Genomic DNA, 24,963 nt, shown 5'->3' with positions numbered 1-24,963 from the left:
TTAGGGTTTAGGGTTTAGGGCTAGGGTTAGGGTTACGGTTAGAGCTAGGGTTAGAGCTAGGGTTTAGGGTTAGGGTTAGGGTTAGGTCTAGGGTTAGGGTTAGAGCTAGTGTTAAGGTTAGGGTTACGGCTAGGGTTAGAGCTAGGGTTAGGGTTTAGGGTTAGGTCTAGGGTTAGGGTTAGGGTTAGAGCTAGGGTTTAGGTTTAGGGTTAGGGCTAGGGTTAGGGTTTAGGGTTAGAGCTAGGGTTAGGGTTTAGGGTTAGGGTTTAGGGTTTAGGGTTAGGGTTTAGGGTTAGACCTAGGGTTAAGGTTAGAGGTAGGATTAAGGTTAGGGCTAGGGTTAGGGTTAGGTCTAGGGTTATATGACATAAATATGATAAAATACTTGAGGTCCTACTGGGATTTGAGCCCGGGTCGCTGGGGTGAAAGCCCAGAGAACTAACCACTACACTATAGAACCCTTATGACTCAGAAGGTACATATATCGTTTTATGAAGCAGAGTAAATGTAATTCAACTTGAAAGTCAAGGTACCACTCAACTTACTCCGCTGATTAATTTTTTACATCTACTCCAAATTCTTTGACATTTTCAACTGAGACAACTTAATGACTTTTAGTACGAGACTTGTTTTCTGGAAGCGTCATGTTCATAAAAGGAATGCATTAAGACTCTCATCACATGAAATGGTATGTTATTGTAAGAATAGGCACTACAGGCGCTAATGGTTCGGAGATGTTGGAAAGCATACGTTAAGAAGATATATTTGCTACGCGGAAGAAAAAAAGTGGAGGTCTTCAAGAGAAAATACAATACATCATCTTTAAATCCAATTCCTCTTCTCAGCTTCACAGTTTTATTGTCAGATTATTTTTTGTCAGCTCAAAATATTTGATCTGGCTTTACGCTACGATCAATTTTCTTTCATTCCCTGTCCTACTGGAATCATCATAAACATTTCAACAGATGGATATTTTAGTTTTACTTGCATTGTGCTAGCCAAACGCAGAGTAGCGGCGCGTGCACACGACGTTTGTTCTTTTGGAGAAACGTTTTGATCATAAAGGCGCCAGTGGAGTGTGTGGGCGAGACAGCTGAGCCAGTTCAATCTTAACGTCCACATAGGCGGATCATGTTGTGGACCCCCCTGAGATATCCTTGAGCACCCGACAACCGCCATGTGTGTTTAGTGGCACTCACAGCGAGCTGGGACGGATGTGCTTGGTGTCTTGCTCGCCGTCATTGCTGATCAGGCTGTGTCGGGGCGTTAGACTTTGGCCGCTACTGCTGCTGCCGCTGCTACCGCTGCTGCCGCTGCTACCGCTGCTGTTGCAGTTGGCCGAGGAGGACACGGCTTGCTGCGGCTCGTTGACGATGCTGTTTCTCTTCTCACCTTCAACGATCAAGGACTGTTATGAAGGACTATTCATTCTCAGGAGCTACAAGATTAGCAGGAATTCCACAGCCGGCAGGCACACTGGATGAGTAAGTGAAATTGCCAAGTGAGAAAAATGAAATGTCAAATTTGCATTCACTGTCCAGCTCACTTTTGACGGAATGCGTTGGTGTCTGGAAGAGCGTGAGAGGTCTTTCAATACAGGACGGAGCTTTACTCTCAGTGCTTCTCCTTCTGGACTGGTTGAGTTGAGAGTTGCTTAAACCTCCAGCAGAGCTCGGTGCGTCTTTGAATATCTACATCAATGAACATTGAGATGTATGGTCAATCAGTCAGTGCAACAAAAGGGCAGCTCTCCAAAAGGCTCTGTGCGTTCGCGTATGATGTTTTGCGTCCTTCGGTAGACAAACAGAATCCGTGCGCCCTGCTCCATCTAATCTTCTGCTTGTTATTTGTGCTGTTGCCATGGCAACACCTGTACACAGGCCGGCTAAAGACAAGCGTGACTACAAAGAGTACGTGCTGTTGCATTAGGTGCACTTAAGTGCATTTGGCATTGTGCAGAAGCCTACCTAGATATTCTGTCTGGACTAAATATATTTTATCTTGACACCTTTGCACGCCTTCTTAATACAATCTGGAATCTATCAACCAAAACGGTGTACATACTGTACAAAATTTTGTCAAGGCACCGTATCTGAACCACACACACACACACACACACACACACACACACACACACACACACACACACACACACACACACACACATTGTGCATACCCTCTCGTGGTGCTCAATGAGGATCTCCACCACGATGTTCTGGAACTTGATGTCCATGATGGCCGCCACTGTCTCTTCCTGTGGACGGAGAAGAGTCGGTCCGAAAACCACGCCCAGGTTGGCAACGGTCATCAGGTTCTGCTGGTGGTGACTGGCCACACTGAGGTCAAAGAGTAGAATTAGGAATTTATATTTTTGCCTTCTCATACTGAACATTTCATGGCAGTGAGTAGTTATTCACTGAGGAATATGAAGAAGAAAAAAAAATCATGGATCCATTTGGTTGACCCAAGTTGTTGTCAATTGAAGCAATAAGTTAAGTCATTCACTTGCAAACAAACCAGCTGACAAAGTCATTACAATATAATCACTTCATCTTGGACTGGGTCAAACAGAAAACAAAAATAAAGAGTGGGATTTGTTATTGTAGGAGCTTTTCATACCTTCCAAATGTTCTATTTGCTTCACAGCGTTTTACGAGTCTGCTGCTGAAGTAAGCTACGTAAACCAGAAGGATTAGAGGGCAGTCTAGAGTTTTGCCACCACAAGTCCGTTTAGCACTATTAGACGTATAACTCGACATAATCTCAGTGTTATGGGCTGTGCAGATGTCACGGTAGCAGATGTTGCTTGGTTAACCTCACAACCTGACACACAAAGAATTTATATCTTTGTCGGTTTGACAGTTGAGCTTTGAATTTATGGAAATTGCATTTCCATCTCATGCAAAAGTTTTGGAACACACGTACACTCAAAGGATTTCTTCAATCTTATTTGTGAAGATGATTTAAAGATCATCTTCTTCTGAGATGGGTCTCATTCATCTTCACAGAAAAACACAGGTCGACTCGCCAATTGAAAGAAACGTCTAATAAACAGTCTGTGGCATCCTATGAATGGCCGCCACTGTGCCAATACTTTTGGAAGGAAGATCATCTGGCGTAATCGTCAGCATCTGCTTAAAGCGATGGTCTTACAGCGTTGGTTGCATTTGAAACGAACAACGATTTGATGATTTGCAAGCCAAAACACATCAAGCTGCCTTCATTACATTTGGACTTCATGTTGGGGAAAAACTCATTTTCAATTTGACGTATGCAGCTTTAAAACAAAGTTTGGCTTTGTGTATTGACATGAAATAGGAGCTTCCTTGACTAATCACAGTTTGGCTCACATGCTACCTAGCCAAAGAAGGTAATAGAATCACGAATGCTGGATAGTATTCCACTTTTCAGATTATACAGAGCTCGACACCTTCCTGAGGATGAAGCACAACTAACGGCTAAGTTTCAAATGAAGTGTTGAGGTCAGTCGCTGTTTTTTTTCAATTTGCACCTACTTGGACAGATGTTTCATGAGCATCTCCAACATCTGCCGATTCTTCTCAGGCAGTCGGTGCACCAGGCTGTGGATTTCTGTCACCCTGGCCTCGGGGTTGTCCAACTCTGCAAAAGAAGAGGTCAAACTTTGAAGGGCCGTACAGCAACCATAAAATGCAAGATTGTAAAATAATCCAAGTATGGACGGTCACAGAGAAATAAATTTCGATTGTATAATCTGCTGTTGACGACTGCATAACCAAATTTTTTTTTTTTTCCAAATGACCTATTTATTTCCTAACCAGTTTTCCAGTGCTTAGCTCAATAGCAGCAAAGCGCCAAAGGCATATTAAGGAAGTCGTAAAAGCACTGCGAGGTGGAGTGAGCCGCCCCTGGCTTTTCTCGGTTCGCTTGGAACAAGGTAAAAGAGAGAAGAAAAGCACGGCAGGAGATGTCGAAAGCGGCTTGTGAAGGGAAAATTAAAAACGAGCGATGATTGAAAAGCTGTCGTGCATTCGTGATAAGCAATTCATCAATTTATCAAATCATTAAACACTGTTCAACTGTATGTCATTTCGAAACCAATGTTCATTCATATTTCAACAAAACATATCTTATGCAAAAGGGCCTTTGATGATGATGTAAGAAGAACAAATGTTAACCACAAACTGAAGCATGCATTTGATGTACAGCCTGTTATCTAATATGAATCATTCATCTTTAAAGTGACTTTGAAAATGGACTTAAAAGTGTGTTTCGCAACAAAAACACCAAATTGGGACAAACAAAAACCTTATCTCTATTTCATTGATTGTACATTCCAAATAATGCAACATCAGCAGTTTGTGTTTGGCAACGTTTCAACATCAACAAACCGTGCTACCAAAGTAGCAGCCTTCTATTTTTCCTTCATTGATTTCCTGATCTATTACCTTCTTGTCACTCATTAACGGCCAGTAAATACGAGGCCAATCTGATTAGATAACCCTTGGATACATTGCCCAGGAGGAAAATCCAAACAATAAGACGCAATAAGAAACAATGGATGACTCATGTGGCAGGAAGCGGTCGGATGTTTGAACCAAAAAAAAAAAAGTCCTTGATGGCTATGTGGAGAATTATACATTCATCCAGTTCCTATGACCGCTTCTCTTTATCAAGGTCGAGAGGAACTGGAGTCGATCCTAGCTGAGCGAGAAGCTGGGGACACCTCGGCTAGTATGGGAACGAGTCCGAGTGCTGCAAAGCTGAGATTTGACTTTTGACTGTTATGCAGACATGCTAAGTGCAAAGTTGAGATTTGACTTTTGACTGTTATGCAGACGTGCTAAGTGCTGCCTCGCCTTTGTACCAACCGCAAACTAACTTAGACTCAATCAACAGCACCACAGATAATCAAAGCCAACAGTCAACAAAAGTGTGTCTCAATATTTTTGCACAGCTGTTTTTCTCCCTTTTCCACTACATTAAACCCCTCTGCTCGACTTTAACGGGCATTCAAAGACAGTTGAGCGTAGCGGATCTGAAACCAGATGAGAAGTGAGAAGCCAGATGGGGGCCTGTGGGTTGGGCCCATGCAAAAAAATAAATAAAAGGGGAGGTGCGTTGCAAAAAGTTCACGTCGGGACACTGTTTTTAAATCGCCCTGTATCTTTTGAAAGAAAACATCTCAAATAGTTTGGCGTCATAAACGCTGCACATATGGATTCACACAAAGTCATGCAAATTACAGCCGACGGATAAACGAAACCATATGCGTTTAACGGCCAGAACGTAATTCCAGCTCTGTATATACACTTTCAGTTTTTATGATTGCTACAAAATATTCAAAGAAAAAGACGCTTGGCAGTGCAGTGTTTTCTCTCGCCCGCTTGGCTGGCCCTTTCCTGGTGGCCCGGCCAGACACTCTGTCATTTCCTGGACTTCCTTTGTGTGATAGTAGCTTCGTTTTGGAGAGGCTTCACCGCACACAAACAGGAAAAGCAGGTCAATGACATCATCTGGAAAGTAGCGCACACGTCTATACCTGAGCTTTTTGGAGGCCAGATTGAAGCCAAAGCGCGGGGAGAAATTGAACCAATTGAGTCAGTGTGAGGTATACCCATGGCGGCACTGTGGGTGTCCTCCAAGCTTGGTGGGTGGCGCTGGCACAATAAATTAACTGGCCAGTTCATGCCAAGGACTCCTTTACATATGTAGTTAACATTCTCCTCAATACTCACTTGCAGCCTTGATGAAACTCCTCTGATACTGATATGTCATGAGAGGTGCAGGGAGTACTCTATAAGAAAAAAATTAAAGGGATCAAGGTTGTCAAATATCTGCAAAAAGATGTATACAATGGAATATTGTTGTATTTGCATTATCATGATGTTTGAAGCTTTTTTGCACATACCTGAGATAGTGCTTGATAGCACTAGTGATGGTCTTAATTTCCCACTCAGGGTTTTCCAGCTCCACATCAGCGCATGTCTTTGGATCTGATGGACAAGAATGATCACATTAAAAAAATAATAACAATAACAAGAACTATGTAAGGCCCATTTGAAAGGAGCTTAGATGTTTGTTGCAACAGAAAGGTCATATTTTCAGTATTGAGCTGTGTTGAAAATGTAGAGAGAAAAAAAAAAAAGGGGTCCCCACAAATAAGATTTTCGAAAACGTGGGTGTATTTTTTGCGCTTACCCATGGCGAGGCTCAATAGTTTCTGCACTCGAGAGCTGACGCCAACGATTCTGTACAAGCCCTGCTCGTCAATACCTGAAAAGAAGTTCAACATTTTTTTTCGGAGGCCCTTAACTCGTGCAGCCTGCTTTACTGAGATATTGAGAATTAGATTGCATTTGGAAGCTCGGCGTGTGTGCAGGGAATCCACCATACCTCTCGTCTCCACTGCATAAATGAATTTTTTCATCACATTGAACCCAATTACATCCAGCTGGGCCACTGATAAAGAGAAAAGAGGTAAAAGAAATGTATTTAAAAAAAAAAAATACAATAGCAATTATAAAGCCTAATTGAATATTGGCCCAGCAACTTGTTGAGCAAAAACTGGCTGCTTAAATTAGGTTACACAAGCCAATCTAACAGTCAAAGGCTATTTTTAAAACCTTGCCTTCACAAATTTAACAATGCAAGACAGGCATTTTTTTTTTTTTTTTTAACATAGCTCTTGGGGATTGTATGCAACTACATTTTACAGCACACCATCTATTGTGTCCAGTGAGTGTTCCACTAAGAACAAGATATTGTCTTGTTTTATAAACTAAATGTCCATCATTATTTCTGAATCATATGTAACTCAAACAACTTACTGCCTTCTGTATGGTTGTCCTTGTTGAGATTGTACACCTAAAAATAGAAGATAGAAAAAGAACATAAGTAGTCTATCGGATGTAGCAGTGCAGTCCATTTGTTGTTGTTTTTCCCTACTTCTGATTCTTTGAAATGTACGTCACAAATGCAACTCATTTTGGAAATTCAAGGTCACTAATGCACTTCCTAAATAAATGTCATCATATAAAGGCTTTAGAACAAGCAGGCTTTCGTTCAAATGGAAATGGAACGCTCAAGCTCCTGCGTGCATGTCTGTAAATGTGGCATTCAAGTGTTTGCATAGCTGGAGCTTTTGATTTTAATGCATATTTCATTAAACAGCAAAAAAGAACTTCCCTAAAAAAGTGCATCGTGTTGTGGTGTAACGTACTGGCTCTCTACCATCCATGGCCTCCATCCACAATCTGCGGTCTTCCTCTGACAGAGCCTGCATTGTGATCATTCCCGGCCTGCAAGAAAAAAAAAAGGATAAGTCCAAATAACTATAATTACAAATTGAAATAGCTCACTTGGGATATCAAAAATGAGAGGAATAGCAGCCTCTTGTGTGCATTATGCTTAGTGCAATTCCGCTTGTCAAAAGCATTTTGGAGGTCTTTAAGCTCACCTGTCAACGGCCTCCACGTCAAAGCAAAATCTTTTCTCAATGGAGTCTGTTTTCCTTCTAGTGCAGGACTTAAGGATAAAGCTCTCCTCCTCACCCTGACAGACAAGACACAAAAGATGGCGCTCAATTGCAACACAGTTCTGTTCAACTGTCAATCCATTGCATACGTCCACTCTTAATTGTTTTAGGCGGGTAGATTTTATGCACATCAGTCTAAAGTTAACCACTCACAAAAAAAAACAAAAAACAAGACCAACACGGGTCATCCAAATGTGAGGTGGGTGTGTCCGTGTGTGGAAATTCCCTCACCCCTTTATGTTTCCTGTGTTATATCACTTTTGCTCTATTTAGAACAGCCAATGAAATACAGGCAGATTTTAATTCAATATAAATACATTTTCATGGTGACAAAACATTTTTTCAAAAATACTTTTCCACAGTGACCTGGACTACTCCCCCGTCCGTCTTAAACAGGCTCGGCTTTCACTTGCTTTCAGTACCACTTGTACAAAATGAGAAGCTATTTCCCCAGAAGTCAAGCCTGAACTTGTATCAGCTGTGGCTTAAAACCACATTTAGGAGTCATGCTGCACACGCAGTATTTCTGTAGTTATGTGAAGATTTGATTTCTTTCTAAATGGGTCTCTACAGGTATGAGTGTACGCAACCAAAACACCACACTGGATGAGTCAGAACTTGTCATCGCCGCAGTGGCACTGTGCAATGACCAAAAATGTGCGCTACTCACAGTTTTGCCCCCCGATTTGGGGTCAAACAGGACCATGGTGACCCGCTTTGGCTCCCTGTGGTACGTGCAGTAGTACTTCACCCAGGAGGACACAAAGGAGCCTGTGGGAGGAATAAAAGAACATCCATGAAGTCATTCATTCAACAATGGCTTGTGGAAAGCAAAACATGCTAGTTCATTCACTTTGTATGATTTCCGTTACAGTCTGCTATCATTTCTCAAACTGATCCAGTTTGACAGCAGCAACCAGTGTGTGTGTGTGTGTGTGTGTGTGTGTGTGTGTGTGTGTGTGTGTGTGTGTGTGTGTGTGTGTGTGTGTGTGTGTGTGTGTGTGTGCATGTACATACGCTTCTCCTGCACATAGAGATATCCCTCCATGGTATGCTGACTGATGCTCTTATGCTCATGCGGATTCTCCTTCATCTTCCTCATCAGACTCTCCACCTCGGACCTTGTGCTCTCGAAACGGTTCCGCGTCTGTGAACAAAAAAGAGGGAGAACAACTCTGAGCACTTCGAGCACATGTGTAAAGTTATTCCAACAAGGCCATTGATTTAAAAAATAAATAAACAGGGAGAAAAAACAAAAACAATATGCCTTTGGCAGCGCTAGAGGGGGGCCTGCAAGAGCAAAGCCCCCCCACACACACACACACCATTTTTGTCTGCAGACACAGGTGAACTTACATTCTGTATGCTGATTGTGAGGTCCGTCTTGAAGTGATTGAAGTCCTTTGCCAGCTCATAACCATGGTGATAGTAGGTGAAGAGGCCTTGGAGGAAGGCCAACAGCTGAAGGAGCAAATAGAGTTGACACATGACGGAGTGTACCTAATGAAGTGTCCACTGACGCTTGGATTTGACACGGACATGAAAAAATTCCAAGTGTGGACTTACAGGCTCCACAAAGTCAAACATCTTTCTCTCTTGGACCTCTTGCACTTTGAAGACATACTCTAAAGAAACTTCGTAAAAATGCTGCCGCACGGTATCCACCTGGTTGTCGGCCTGCCCAGAAAAAAAAGACAGTTGCATGATGTGACGTGTGATAGAAAGTTCAAAACAAAAAGGACAAAAAAGACTTACTTCATGCAGATGTGACTCTTTTTTCTTTGCAGAAAGACTCAGATGCTTTTCTAGTACTGCACAATACTTCTCTGTCTCTTTGTCGTACTTTTTCTTGGCTTCCTGTGGAAAAACAACGACAACTTTTTTGGATGACCCTCAAGCCTCTTGAATCTTTGATTTTCAAAATGAGCATAATTATTATGAATATGAATGTGCTCGCGTGCTTCATGTCATTGACAAGGCGAGTCAAAGCAGACATTTTGGTGATGTGATTTTCTCGAGTTGTGCTCCTCGAGGGAACACAGCTGTCTGTTCAATAATAGGCTGTTTCATGAACCCGTCTGTCATTAAACGACAGATGGATGATAAAGCTCAGACAAAGACACTGAACCGCATTCCAACCATGTGCTGTTGTCTGTTAAGAATTGAAATATTTCTTATCAGAAGGAAATCGGCCATCCTTTTTTTATAATAGCTCTCATCCTGTTCAGGGTTACGGTAGCCTGGGTCATCGAAGCCAATTGCAGCTGAGATCCATTCAAACTTGGGGATGAATCTTTAAACCTGACATGCATGTTTTTGGAGTGCGGATTCTAACCCGAGGATCCTCAACAGTGAGGCCGGAGGTTGAATCACTATTCCAACGCGCTGCTACTTAATGCCACAATTCATTACATTACATTTCATTTGCTGACACACCCAAACAAATGATCTTTTACGATTTTGTGTCAATTCCAAAACATTTAATATATGTGCAGTATAAATGGGAAAAATTAGGATTAGTCAACAGCTGGGTGATGCATCACAGATTAGGAATGCTACCCTTAAACATCAATGGCTACTTCGAACTATGTAAAGCAAAAGTGTAGTACAATGGCTCTCTCTAGTGGTACACTTAAAAAGAATTCAAATCAGCATCATAACACAGAGATCAATATGTACAGGTGAGGTGAATTCTAATATTGCTCATTACATTGATACCTGTCAAATCTTTTTGAGTGGTACTTTGTGTCAAAATTAAGACAGGCCTAAATTATTGGCTAAAAATAAAGTTTCAATCAGTGCTTTCTAAATCAACCAGCAGAGAGCAGTATATGTCCCCAGAATGAAGAAATATTCAAGCGCTGTCAAGTACACATGGCTGACAAAATCAAGGGCGGGTGTGGAAAAATAGGAATGTTGAACGCGACTCAACTTTTCATCATATCTACAAACCCAGTGGACATCAATCATAACAGCAGACTGCTTGGAACTTTGCCTCACCGATAATCCAGCATGAAATAATCCTGACCAAAGTCTAAATACAGCAGGTACGCCAAACAGCCCAGTATGTATAGTATTTAAGAATATTGACTTTATCAATCCATGTGTTGAAGCTTTACCAAGTGGGTGAGACCTTAAGGCAAGGTGAGAGGTGGGTGTGTGCCAGGCAAAGATGTCACTCTTTTCAAGGCTAAACTAGGATTAGCACTCACCATGGACTCACCGCCAAGATTAGGTGCAATCACAGTTTAATCTGCCCGCCATGCAATCAAGCTATGACCTGCTGCCAAAGGAGGGGGAGATGTGTTCAGCTATAAATGAGGAACCCCTGTGGTGACTTTTCTGGGTCACATGGCTAATGAACATACAAGTGTGAGTGCGTGTATGGGAGGGGGGGGGGGCATCAGAGAGTACGAATACAGTAATACCTTTAGTATATCACTTTAAAGCTGTGTCGTTGTGTACAATGCAAAACACCATAGAATGGCGAACAAAACTAGCATCAATGCAGCAGAACATGTAGACAGACAATGAACATATTCTTTATCCTCTGATTCACTCAGAAGTGAAACTCCTATGCACTTGAATGTTTTTGCACGACTGTTTGTCCGACAATACAGAACAGCTAATTGTCCGAATAAATCACGTCCAATATTTGCCAAAGGCGGGACACCGTGATGTGAATTCACTGTGACAAGATGCCGCAAGGCAGTCCAGTGTGTTGAAAAAAACACACACACACACACCCAAGTCCCTGTTAGTGGTACTATTACGAGTTATTACGTCAGCACTATTTAAGCACCTAAGCGGGTCATGTTGTGATGCTTTGATTTGGACCACAGGCGCGGAGAGAGAAGAAGGCCAGCTTATTTGTGTTCTAGATGTGTTTTACAAGCGTGATAAAAACCAGGAATGTTGGAATTGCGTGTAATTTAAGCGAGGTAATAAATGAATGCTTGGACAGCTGGAGGATCACATGACCAAAACATTAGACGTACCTCCACAATCGAACAAAAGAGCTGTAAAATAAAGTTCCTACATTTTCCATGCGTACACTTACCCAAATAACTTTTTGAAGCCTCTGAAAATGAGCTACTGCTATTATTACATAACAAAGCGGATGTTAGGGCAGCTAAAAGGCTCTTTATTGATTCATGGATGAACGTGACGGATGCTGATGTACTGTAGTCCAAGTTGTTGGTGACAAAGACCTTGCAGACTTACCTTAGCTGCACTGATCTGCTCTTTCCTGAACCTCTCCAGAGGCATAATGAGCACATCATTGGCGTTTTCAATCTGAGGGTACACATATCATCTGTATTGATATGAATGCACTTTTTATTGATACAGTGTAGAGCAGACAACTTACCATGCGTGTCCGCTCATCCTCCAGGTTTTGGAGAACAGCTGCAAATTCCTGAAGTGACTTGGCTAGGGAGAAAAATGGTATAAAATCAGTGAGCATGCCGGTGTTAGCAGGGATGTTCCATTTCTCTCCTCGGACCTTGAACGGATTCTATGAAAAGCCACGAGGCAGCAGAAAACCTCAACAGTTTTCTTAGCACATTTGTCTTTCAAGTTTCATCCAAGATGGACGCATCAGAGCTTTGGAATGCATGAAAATGAATCCTACTTTTAATAAAACACTTTTCTAGTTCTGCTTAGCTTAGTCACTCAATCAATCCACCAAATAATAGTCAGAAATTGGAAGGGTGGTTGGCACTGCATATTTTTCAACGGGTTTTTGATGTGGGTTGCAACTTGGAAGAACTTCTTTCTCCCCCCACCCCCATCTGTTTCCCCTTTTTGGAGCTTCTCTTGAGTGAAATGAAGTTGAACTTGACCTAATTGAACAGGGCTGACTTAAATTCACTCACTGTACAGAACATGATGTGATGATATGCTTAAAAACGATGCAGCCCTGCAAGCTGTTCAGGCAAGATAGCTGGAGATGCTCAAACAACAGCAGTGGGTGGCTTGTGCGCGCACACACACACACACACACACACACACACACACACACACACACACACACACACACACACACACACACACACACACACACACACACACACACACAAAGGGTGTGGTGACCGTTGCTTACATGTTTCCACAGACATTAAAAGAGGCCTTGGTGGGTTCATGGAATGAATGATGATGCAATTCTCAATACAAAACAATAGCATTGACTTTCATGTCAGGGTTGGGTCCGACTCAGCACGTTTCTCCGGATGCTTCAAGCGTACGTTTGCTATAAGTCACATGGCAAACAGGTTTCTTCATGGACTGACCACAACAGTGCCTCTTTGGGAAACAGAATGAAGTCGTCCACTTTATTGGGATCAGCGAGCTCACCTATGCATATCTCATCATCCGTCTCGGCGTCCCCGATGCACTGGAATTTAAAGTCGTTGAGAGAGTCGGCGAATTTCCTCTTGGCCGTAGACAAACCTGACGTGAAAGAGAAGAAGCAGTTAGGATCAGTTAGTGTGATCGTGTGGGCAAGCTCTGTACTAAAATAGGTTAAGTCTCGCTAACAACGGTGATGAATACCTCCTTGGAGGAGGTAAGAAAAACAAGCTATATTTGATTTCAAATTCCTGATGATGCAGCCAAGCACTATATATAAAAAAGTGGTACTTGTGATTTTTCTTTAAAGGCTAGGATAAAATATGGGTGATATTTAATGGCCTTCATCAGTCAAAGTCAAAACAAAGGGGCAGATCACCCTGGGAGTCATCCATCAGGAACACTCAGGGTAAGTGCAAAAAAAATCCATTCAAGGGGTTTTGGGCAACATTTTGACTTGAGTTTCCCCTCCATGAAAGTCAGGACGGGGTCACCTTCCTGCCTGACAACAAGCAACATAAATTATAAAAATGCGTGCGAGCCAGGATGCTTTTGTGTGTCACAATGACATTTGATCCCCCGCTATAAAAACAAACATTCCTTTTTTTTAAAAAAAACAACTTTTGATGTCATATTGAAACTGTATAACACAGCCTGCTTGAAAGCAAATGTGGCTAAGTCATCCATGTGTTATTAACTAAGTGATTCATCCGGCCGGTGGATGCACAGCTGACAATGCCGGTGTTGGGTTACCTAATGACGGAAAAAAAAAAAAAAAAAAATCTCACTTGTTAATAATTCATGGAAAATGACTGTTGGTTTTCAGGAAAGCTAAATTTATCACCAGCTGCTGTTATTGTCAAAAATCCACATATTTTTTTTGCAGCATGCCAAACAGCTTTTTGCTATACTGCACAATATAAACTTGCGACGGCCTTAACGTTATAAACTAATGAGAATATGGAGTACAGCATATTTCAGGTAAAAACCTTTTGGGTGGTCTCATGCATATCTGGCTCCTCTGATGTAATGCACGTCCAAACACACAATACATCTTCTTTCTCCACTCCCCCAGCTTACTGCCGGCTTTCTTATTTTTGGCCCGTATCTCAAACTGCTTCATCTTCTGCTTCCTGTCAGTGACAGCTCCTCTCAGCTCCATGAGAGCAGAGCGTGCCCCCCCCCCCCTTCTTCTTTAGCCACGCAGTAGCCATTTAAAAAATATTCTCAGATAACAGCTTGTGATGCTAAATAAGCTTGCCAAAATAACACAACTCATGATATTATTGAATCCAAAGCGATTTCACAGTGCCAATAAAAACATAGCATTATTTTTTGTACAAATAAGTCAATTCTGAAACTTTCTGCTTCTGTGTCACAGTGTTATCGTACGATATTCCAAAATATCATCTCCGTTTGTTACCACTCAAGGCTCAGCTGTGATTTATGACTTTGTTGTGCTCTGCGGCCTGGATTGCATCACTTGACGACGCTGGAAAAATTGTGTGCACTTGTTGTTTTAGCTGATGCCGCCGTATCAATTACTGGTGCATGTAAATGTAAATAAAGCTCATCTGTCATAGCCCTCATGATAAAAGGCCAAAGATTTTTTTTTATTCTTATAATATTCCAAAATGAAAACCAGAATGTTGGCTGTGATTCTGCTTGACACAATATAAACAAATTATATTATCGTTTAAGATTGCATCACTACACACAGTCAGTAGTCGCCTAATGTCAAGTCTGACGCCACTCTAAAGTCTAGTCTGACATCGTATTCATAATTATCGTAATACTGAGACACAACAACAACAACAACAAAAGAGCAGGGCTCTATGGTTTTATTTCTCGATTAATTTTATGGCTGATGGTGACAAGAAAAGGTCACCACCAGACTTCCAGAGCCACACATGATGTTCCACTTGAAGATTTCTCATGTCAGATTATAACTACAAATATTCACAACTCTAATCCCATTTGTCAAAAAAAAAAAAGACATGTGAAGGATATTTGAGTGGCTGGAATGAGCCCACACAGAGAGCTCTATACACGGCACAAAAAGGAACTGTGAAAGTACAACTGTACTGTACAATGTGCATTAACACACACACACACACACACACACACACACACACGCACACACACACACACACACACACAAAAGTCAAAAGAATGGCCTTGTGTGATATCAACAGGATGTCAAGCTGTGGCTGGAACTCTGCTGCATCTTTGTCCCACAAGAATGGGAATGAATGGATACAGACCCACACTCATACACCCGGCAACTAAGAAGAACATAAAACGGGGAATCAGTGAGGTTTCAGTTCAGTAGGCAAAAAGTTTCCCCTTTGAACTCTTAATTTGGAGCTAAGTGTTTGTGACCGGACCCGCGTTTGACTTTAGAAAGGCTCAAATGTACGTCACAGAACCTTGTATATTTCCTGTGAAACAAGTGAAAATGCCCATTGCGTCTATAATTTGATGGCTTCTTCCTCCCAACCTTTCAGCAAGATTCATGACAAACAGGAAACAACGGACGGAAAGCATCCGCGGATGACGTGATGGTTTCAAGCGACAACATGTGTCCATCTGACCTTTGAATAACAGGTTCAAACTCATTTGGGTGGGACATCAGCTTGGAATATGGACACCAGTGTCTGAACTTGCCAGGCAAACGCTTATTGTTATTATTTTTGATCAGACATTAAAATCAGGACTGAACTATTCAGGACAAATAATCGAATTAAGATTTTACTCTGATTTGTTTTTTTAACCCACCCACTGACAAAAATCAGGGAGGCTGGAACGGTTAAATTGCATTCCCATGTATTTCAAAGGAAAACTCTACCTTGGTTCACAAACATTTTGGTCAAAAACTCAAGATAACAAACTGTCCATTTTTATCCGGCTCAGTCTGGCTTTAAAGGGTCATTTCTGTCACGCCAATGCAGATCGTGTTAGGGAAAAATAACATTGTCTGGTTGCCATGTGATCCACAAACACAGCTGCTAAAACAGCAGAATCGCTCAGGAATATTTTATTTCTTTTCAAATATCACGATGGGTGAATATTCAAAGGTTAAAAGTGCACATGAAAGCATGATGTCTTTTCCATTGGTGATGTATGACAGCTAGAAAGGCAAGTGCCTACACATGTGCTCAACTTGATGGAAGGCAATGTCCAAACAAGAAAATCCACTTCAATGAATTGCTGTGTCAAGAGAGAAACTCTATCCCATCAACCTATCAACATGAAGTCCCTTTAGAAGCGAGAGAAATGAGGAGCGAGAAAAAGAAAAAGTAGCTCTTTTTGTACTTCATCACCTTCCAAGGGCAGTAAACGTGTCATCGGGATGAGACACAGCAAAACAGCTGAGATGTCATTTGTCAGCAGAACCCTCAAAAGAACATCCAGGCTATAATGTTGTTGACGCCAACATCTGGAAGTTTGGCTTATATCGGAACGACATTCTTAGAAGATGACGACGAAAACCATCGGGGTTATACATTCTATGTTATGATAAGGGAGCACAAAGGTGAAAGGAGATATTATGTTTATTTGAAGTGTTTTATTGTTTTCACATTTCATCATTATGGAGTATTTTTAGAATTATTGAACAAAAATGATGTCATGCAGTTTTTATACTTGGGATCAACGGTCATGATTAAGAGCCTGGAAATAAATTTAAAAAAAAAAGAAACGTGAAGGGAAATTTGAAAACATCAAGAAAATAAATGTTTGTAAAGTGTGTTTGCTAGTGGAGTTTAGAGTGAAACAGACAAAGAGAAAAGGACCATCGAAGAGGATCCCAAAAATAGCCCGCATTTGGATTCACTTAAAATGAAAACAGAGGCCAAGGCATGACACAGCATGCCGGTTGACAAAGCAAATTTAGCGTACACACGCTGGAAAGCATCCCTTTGTCGGTCTGGCCAGATGGCTTTCATCACATTTCCACCGGTCCGAGTGGGAAGGGGGACGATTCGATGAAGGAACACCATTGGTTGATGTGCCATCACTTTAAAGAAAGTTTGGGAAAAAATATCTGCCAAGTTAAAAACCGAATCTTAGGAAATTTAGTTTTTTTTTTTTATGATGTTTTTATTCACTCCTGGCATTTTGTTGCAAAGTGATTGAATAGTGCTAAGGGCCCAACACACACTGACAGAACAATGAACATATAAAGCCGAGGGGGGGGGGGACAATGGTCGCCCATAAAGTCCTCGGATAGAATGAACTGTGAAAGCCATGGTGAATAGGGAGCAATAGGCAGCAATTGTTTGAGAAACGGGAAGAAACAAGAGAAAGGGAGAGATGGCAAAGAGCTGAGCACAGAAACAAATCTGAGAGGCACCACAAATGTCACGTGTGGATTTATGGCTCTTGCTCCCAGTGAAGGTTTGACGCTTTCTCCAGTGGAGAAATGTGGGCCGTGTTGAAGTCAAGCGCCATTGGATGTTTGAGTGAAACTTAAAGGTTGTACAAACTCTTCCAAGACACAAAGTCATGGAAGTGGAATGAATAGGTTCCAAGCGCAAACCGTCTTCAGTTTTCAAATTGCAAAATCGGGACAGTGTTAACATTTTGGAAATCCCATTGTAATTGATTGATGTTAAATTAGCCATAAGTAACAAATGGTCTTTTTATTCACCCAATTTGACACACTATAAACGATTTCATTGAGTTGAACGTACAGAGATGAGCTACAATGGGAGTAAAAAGAAGAAAAACTCTGTACATCTGCCAGCCTTTTATATTTTCCCTCCTCTTGTCCCAGGCCAAATAACTTTGGTATCCTAGCAACGGACACAAAGAGCCCAAGACACCACAAGAAGGAAGTTTCTCGGACTCTTTTTTTTTTTTTTTTTCGCCTTACAGTATCTCATATTTATTCTGTCTTTGTTTTGATGTTACGTTCCCCCTTAATTTTGATTTCTCATTGGCAGCTATGAGTTTGCAACACTAATCAGTGCTCTCCCCTCCCCTCATTTATTCTGTAGCCCCCTTTGACCTCAGTGTCCCGCCCTCATTTTGGAAATTTCTGCCACGCCTGCTGCTGACACAGCCAACACAGACAACAAGGGACGGGTTTTCCTTTTTCACCCCCCCCCCCATCTCTTTTAGAAAGAGCGCCTGTGGGGTGAAATCGCCCCTCGGACCTCTGGAAAAATCCACAGCAGGAATGCGTGATGAGCTCACTTGGCCTACAATCCAACAACCTTGTAATTTAGAGGAAATCACCCAGATTTTTGGGTTGGAGAAGTCAGGATCCCCAGGAAAAAAAAAAGATGGCTCCATTTCAATTTGTATGACTATAAAGAAAATAAATCATGAGGGATTAGTGTATTTAATATTGTGTTTTTCTAAATGGGTACTGCATACTATATGACATATGGATACAATTTTGCATTAGCATAAGCCTTATGCTTTTGCATGTTACAAATCAGGCCAGTTTGAGCCTAGTAGTGACAGCGAGAGAAGTCAGCGAGAGGATGGAAACCACAATAACCAGATTAGAGCCAGTTTCCAAAATAGCCTTCGTCCACTTCCTCGCCGTCGCCCAACATAAGCCTGAACTCTGTCCCAGACAGCACGCACAAAAAATATAGCAGAATGCCTCAAACGACTGGTGGCAACATTGCTGACCAGATTCAATGCGAGCCAAGCTCATGTTAGCAAAACAGCAAAACAACAATAACAAGAATATCAAAGGAACTAGAAACGTTATTTCAGGAAAACGCAAAATACTTTCCTTGATTTTGCATTCATTTTGTTTTCTACAGTGGTTAACTTGTCTTTGTATTTATTGTTAATCGTGTTGATTAGAATATTCTCTGTACAGTTACTTGTACATTTTCTCTACAATATGTGAACAAAACCACAATCTGCTTTTTTTTGTTCAGCATCCGAGTTCCCACTGTTCTGGAATAAAATACTCACAAAAATTTGTAACATCTGCCATTATGCCTGCTTCGCACATTTCTAAAGAGAAATGTTCAGACGCGCACCTGGCAAATGTACGAAAGTACTTTTAAAGTGCTTTTCGTTTGAATGTCATGTGCCGAGTTCAAACTTGTTTGACGGATTACGCCAGTATCTCCAGCGTGACAATTCCTCTCACCGAACTTGAAGTGAACACAACACCCTGCCAGTGGGCGGGTAAGCCCGAATGCCAACTCTGACTGAAAAACAGTAACCAGTTCAACAGCAGGCTCCGCCAGTCTTGGCCTGAATCATTCCTGACCTTATTTTATTGCCTATCGCCCCTCCCTTTGACTCCTGTAGACACCTTGGAAGACAAAACGATAAATTTTTGCAGCTTGGCCGACCAAACTGCTGCGGTAGAAAGGAATGTGACATCCTGTTCTCGTTTGTCTTGAAATAGCTCAAGACGACACGTGAAGTGATGAACGCTGTAGATGAGGGAAAAAAAAAAAAGAATTTGCTTAGCAAAGCAAATGATGCTCCTTTGGACAACCGTGACGTTTCCATGACGACTGGCAAAACTCCATATACTAGACCTTGTGTATGTATATACAGAACATGAATACAGTATGAACTACACCCACAGATCACTTTTTTAGTCCTTGGGAAGTATGAAACGGGAAGTCCTAAAACTAGAACAGGATGAGGAAGTAAATCCCACATCCGGACGTCCATGCTCCCGACATTAAGACAGAATGGGAACATGCTTGAAACAATGTCGTGGAAATAAACATTTCAAGGCCTGGTAGACACTTAATTGTCTCAAATTAGTTCTTTGGCGCACTGTATTAAAAAGTACAAGTTCAGTGTAGTCAAGAAAGCTGTTTCTAATATTTGGACTCTTATATCGTGCATATTATTTGTAGCTGCTGAGCATTTGCCAGAGGTATCCGCAGTCTTCCCAGAAATCTTGCTTCAAATGCAATGTGGGGCACAAAAGTTCAAAGAATGACGTTTCACGCTGCATGTTTTGAAGCTCACTTAAAAGGACTTGTATGTTATCACCCGCGTAATCATTTGCTGACTTATTATGTCAACAGTTCCGAACATTAGCAAATTAAGACTCTTCTACTTGACACCTCCTCGCGTGCTGACTTGCGTCGGTCGGCACACGAGGTGACAACCAAAGCCGATGTGTGTGTTCACGCTCGTGTGAACACTCACGCATGCATGAGAGCAAGCTGTCTCTGACACCTGCTGTGGCTCCGAACGGAAAGTCAAAGCAAAACGGGCCCACAGAATTGTTGTATTGTTTTTTTTAAGGTGATTATTTGCTGGTGAATGACTCAAATGGTATATATGTGCCCAGTGATTGGGTGCTGGCTCCTCACCCATAGGTGTGAATACCGAAGTGGATAAATGTGTCGGATCTCTAATATTGAAACAATCATTTTACTATCGTAAAAGTATTTCAATCATCCCTGAACTGAGTGGTATGCAAGTGTTGCCATGTTACCTTGTTGTTGTTGGGTTGCTTAAAAAAAATGGTCCAATGAATTACTTCAAATAATCACAATCATGCAGAAATGAGCTAAAATGTGATGGTCTGCTGAGCATACTGCCCAGTCGGACCAAATCTGACATCACCATTTCATGCCTCAAAAGCATCTGTATAAACCCGTAAACAACATATGAGGGAGGATTAGATGGCTTTTACATATAAATGTGAATGAATAGGAATAAATGATGAGGAGCCCCGCCCCCTCCTCACTGGTGAGCCAGACAGCAGCCCCAAGTCATGCATGCAGCTTTGCACCCCCAACTATATCAGCACCCACACTCCCAGCAGATTACCCCATTAAAGCTGAGCTCAGGCTGGCTTTGCACCCTGAAGGCCACGCCCCCAAGCCCCACCCCCATCCTGCAGCCGTGTGGACAGGATGCCTATTAAATGTGATAAAGCAGAATGGGACAGTGTGGTAAAACGAGGATTAAATATTCTTAGTGGAAGTTATTTTAACATGATGTGGGTCTTCATGCCAGTGGCTTGGGGTTGGCTTGCCTTCCAGCTCACCCCGTGGGGGCACGTGCTCCGTCACGCTCGACCTCGCTAGCAATAAAATAGGTGCATCGTTTCAAATATTGGATTCATATCTTAAGCGCCGCCACAGCTGTAAGGAAAGCGAGAGAGAGAAGCCGGAGTGCCGTTTGAGTCTCTTCAAGGCCACAACACAAAGAACAGCTTAGTCGGCATTCTTTCCTGACGTCTTTTAAGTATCCTAGCAGATGGAAAGCTCAGAGGGATGTTGACAACTTTGGTTAAAGTCTGTGTTCTTTGATTTTTCCAACCGGACAAGCATCTTGTAAAAATATGCGGGTAAATCGGAATCATTGCTGAACACTGAAGTTATTCTATATTTCTACTCTGTGAAGCTTGGCGGGTTCCCACACGGATGAGAGGTCAACGACAGCCTCGAACTTGTGAAAGTGGCTCTTCTCCATTCACTTTCAAAGTTTTGTGGCAGCAGGACAATGATTGTTTGATTGTTAGCGTGCATCGACATGCACGTCTGGAAATATGAAGGCCATTTTTCTATTTGTGTTCCATTCAAGCGCCACCTGTGGAAAGTCTCTCCCACGTGGGAACATCACAGCTGCCTTGAACTCTTGCAAGTCTGGGCAGTCAGTTTGCAATAAAGCCTTTTTTTTTTTTTTTTTTAAGATGAGAGCCACACCTTTTTTCTCCACTGGAGACTGAAAGCTTCCAGTTGATTATCACACACTTGTCTCGAATCTGCGCCCGCGAGGCTGCGAGTCGAATGGAGACCTCAAGCCGCAAATTCCCTTTTAAGAGGTTCAGAGTTCAGAGGACGAAATAAATCAGTCCTGGTTTCCTCTCTATTTTTTTTTTTCTTCTTCCCCCTGAAGGCGCTATCACGTCGGTACAGTCTGTGAGCCAGTTCTCACGACAATTTAAGAGATTTTTACAAGTCAAGAAATGCGCTATAATTATAGTTGGAGAGTAGTTTGCATAGTGAGGTTCAATTTGAAGCTGAACTTTCAAACTTTGTTTTCCTTACAACACTCAAATGTCACCTTTGCAAAAATTGCAAATTAAAAAACATAAATAGAACCGAGTCGAACGTGTCCATATAATTTTTTTAGCAGGTTAACCAGACCTTCCTTGTGGTAAATGTTCATGTTGAAACAGCTGAGAAAGCGAACATGCCATCATGCAGCGGTAATTTGCTAAAGGTCAATTTAACAATAAGGCTCGACAACCACCTGCATTCTTCTTTTTTTTCCACAGGAAGCAAAAGTGCAGCTGAATATTTTCATGAGCATACAAACGTTTAGCTCACACTGAGCAGTGCAATGCTGACACCAAACCAATGAAATGGCAATTAGCATGCTTTATATCACTTTTCTGGAAAACATTTCTTCACCCAATTAGATGGTGGTGGTGTCCTCAGACATTAGCGAGTCATTTCAAAGCGGTTGCTGCGGTAACGAGGTCGCCGTGAGTATCGAAAGGCTGAGTCAATGCCGTTGTGTCAGGCCATGTTACTTGAATCCGCATGATGAAATATTCAAAAGTCAACATGAGAAAACTACATGCATGACGTTGGGCTTTAAGTTCACTGGTTGTGTGGTACCTTGTTTTTTATAGTGCTGATTGATTTAATGATTGCTTGATTGATTTTGGGGAACATGAAGACAAATCTCAAAATGTTCGTGATGCCTTGAGATACAAGTTCAATTTGTTCCGTGACTACGCTTGTAACGCAAATATGAATGGAAATGCTATTTATGCCTTCCTGCCTCTCTTTATTTTCAAAACATTTGTTTTAATCTGAGACACCCAAAATGACTGATGCTTGGAATTTGCTATTCTGAGCCTGGTCTTGCTTTTATGCACCAGGACAGAGCTCAGTCCTGCCCTATTTTCCTTCACAGCTTGAGGAAGACCCCCAACCCCCACAATGACACACACACAAAGATGCACATCCTTTGGGAGGCAAAATAGCTTCAGATCTTGCTTCAAATACAGAATATTCAGATTTCACAAGCACACTGGCAGACAGCCCACCTTCTCAACTCCTCTACAACTTAGATTCCATCCTCAAAAGGAAAATAATAATAATAAGGCCATGGTGTCCTTTTTTCTTTTTTTTCTTTTTCCATTTGCCCCTTGGCACATACTCCTCTGGACGAGCTTTGAAAAGAAGGTTTGACTCCCTTCCATCCGCCATAATTGACAATTGCGCTCATCTATCAGCACGGTTGACACTGTTAGCCGCCTCATAACTGGACAACAACACAGTGGGTGGCTGCGGGGAAAAACAAAGGCGTAAAGTAGCCAGGGCAGATGACAGGAGGGCAAGAATAATTCCCATTGGGTGCTGAGTCATTTACACAAAAGCGCTAATGTTAAAAGTCTCGTCCCAAAGCCATTATCAAGACAGCGCTAATGGTCGGATGCAGGACTGTTTTGAAGCAACCGCGTGCCGCAAAAATATGTGTGTGCAGGCACACTGTGGACTATAATTGAGGCTGTGAGGTTGTCATTATAAGCCCTGCTTGTGTACGTTTGCAAATTTCAGCTTTGGGTCATTTCAAAACACTGTTACTCCAAACTGTGGAAAAGATACAGAATAACTAGAGGGAATTGTCACATTGTAATTAATTCAAGCCGTCTTTAGGCGTTGTCCTATCAACTCATTGCTTGCACAGCGTACACACAAACATTTCCATATTTACAACATATGTGCACACAATTACAAAGACATGCATTCCAAAGTAAAGACAAAACAGCAGTGACACGGTTCTCCTCAATTCGCCTCATTTGATTTCTGCACTTGGAAACGATCGTGTCAACAAAATAACATCCGATGGAGGGAAATGCGACGTGGAATGTCTTCTGGTGAGCAGCAGCACTCTGCTAGAATGGCACGGAATAACCACAATGGTTATTCATTTGCATTTTCCAGATCGCACCAATGAACAATGAACAAGGTTTTTTTTTTTGAACGGAGTGAGGTACCCCTGGCTCGGAAAATGAGCTCATCGATACAAGTGGAGGTTTAGGTGTCAAAGTGTCTTGAGATGCAAATCTACACTTCTGACTCCCTTCCAAATCCACCAGTCATTAGCATCGTATTTACAAGATGAACTTCATTGTAGCTCAATCCGTTATCCGGACAGCATGAGAGCCTCTTTATTCCCTCCCGCGCATACCAGCACTCACAAGTTTCTGATACACAGAGAACAGCACTCCCAGGTTCTCCAAGTACAAGTACAAGATATTGAAAATAGAGGTGCTGACAACGTTTTTTTTGGGGCACTGGCATTCTTACACCTTGACCACTAATAACAACATGAATAAAATGTTTCATCAATCTCGTTTTGTTGAAGATTGCATCATTTTGAGTGTTCCTAATTTTGTGACCTGTGAGCGTAATCAAGTGTATTTGTCTCCATAGACATGAAGTGCGTGCATGCAACGATCATGTCATCAAACTTACTTTTAAGCGCCTGGATGAGCGCCTTGCCATCCTTGATGAGCTCCTTGATAAACTTGCTGGTCTTGTCCAGCTCCAGTTCGTGGGACTTGAGTCTTTCCCTGAATTGCGGACTATCCAGGTAGCAGTCACTGAATTCTAGGGCGGGCAATCCCATCTTCACCCCCTTGCCTGCACACAAGCTGCTGCTGGGACGAGCCGGCAACAATGAAAGCTCCGCTCCGAGGAGGAACCAGCAGCGATCCCTGACGTGGGCTGCTATAGCGGCTATTAAAGGAGGGGTTGCAAAAATCCGATTACTGGTAAACAACGTGACAAATGGTACCCGAGAAGAAGGGCAAGCCTTACCTGCATAACCTTGCGTGGAATATCTTCTGCAAAAGCACGCTTCGAGTCAAGCGCTTCTCTGAGCACGACACCAGCGCAACATCCAATGGGAGTTCAAAGTTATCCGAATAAATCCAATATGGCAATATATTGTCCAGATGCTCATGCAAACTGGTGCTGCATTCCTGTCGAGCGAGTCATGCCAAAGCGGAGCGCAGCGGACAGTCCGACGGGGGCGATGATGATGATGGAAGACGGCCGTCAAAATTGGGCACAACTCGCGTGAAAGCTTCGCTTCTACAGCTCGCAGTCAACCTACCACAC

At 42.2% G+C, this 24,963-nt stretch overlaps 1 protein-coding gene across 1 annotated transcript in view; it reads right to left on the bottom strand.

Annotated features, from left to right (window-relative positions):
* Nucleotides 1-24,963, bottom strand: part of LOC147042923 (rho GTPase-activating protein 26-like) — a 27,977-nt gene extending 3,014 nt beyond the window's left edge. The window contains exons 1-21 of the mRNA XM_085936472.1: nt 24,661-24,963; nt 24,316-24,579; nt 12,872-12,967; nt 11,886-11,947; nt 11,741-11,812; nt 9,272-9,373; nt 9,083-9,193; nt 8,873-8,977; nt 8,534-8,663; nt 8,187-8,287; nt 7,439-7,533; nt 7,202-7,280; nt 6,810-6,846; nt 6,376-6,441; nt 6,181-6,255; nt 5,891-5,975; nt 5,718-5,776; nt 3,516-3,621; nt 2,177-2,336; nt 1,547-1,691; nt 1,200-1,392 (exon numbers count right to left, since the gene is read on the bottom strand). Of these exons, the coding sequence (XP_085792598.1) occupies nt 1,200-1,392; nt 1,547-1,691; nt 2,177-2,336; nt 3,516-3,621; nt 5,718-5,776; nt 5,891-5,975; nt 6,181-6,255; nt 6,376-6,441; nt 6,810-6,846; nt 7,202-7,280; nt 7,439-7,533; nt 8,187-8,287; nt 8,534-8,663; nt 8,873-8,977; nt 9,083-9,193; nt 9,272-9,373; nt 11,741-11,812; nt 11,886-11,947; nt 12,872-12,967; nt 24,316-24,469 (2,033 nt within the window). The 5' untranslated portion in view covers nt 24,470-24,579; nt 24,661-24,963. The remainder of the gene's footprint in view (nt 1-1,199; nt 1,393-1,546; nt 1,692-2,176; nt 2,337-3,515; nt 3,622-5,717; nt 5,777-5,890; nt 5,976-6,180; nt 6,256-6,375; nt 6,442-6,809; nt 6,847-7,201; nt 7,281-7,438; nt 7,534-8,186; nt 8,288-8,533; nt 8,664-8,872; nt 8,978-9,082; nt 9,194-9,271; nt 9,374-11,740; nt 11,813-11,885; nt 11,948-12,871; nt 12,968-24,315; nt 24,580-24,660) is intronic.

The sequence above is a fragment of the Syngnathus leptorhynchus genome, chromosome 17 (assembly GCF_054491065.1).
Source record: "Syngnathus leptorhynchus isolate UIUO chromosome 17, UIUO_Slep, whole genome shotgun sequence".
In the NCBI taxonomy this organism is placed as follows: Eukaryota; Metazoa; Chordata; class Actinopteri; order Syngnathiformes; family Syngnathidae; genus Syngnathus; species Syngnathus leptorhynchus.
This window is presented reverse-complemented; position numbering and strand designations above follow the sequence as displayed.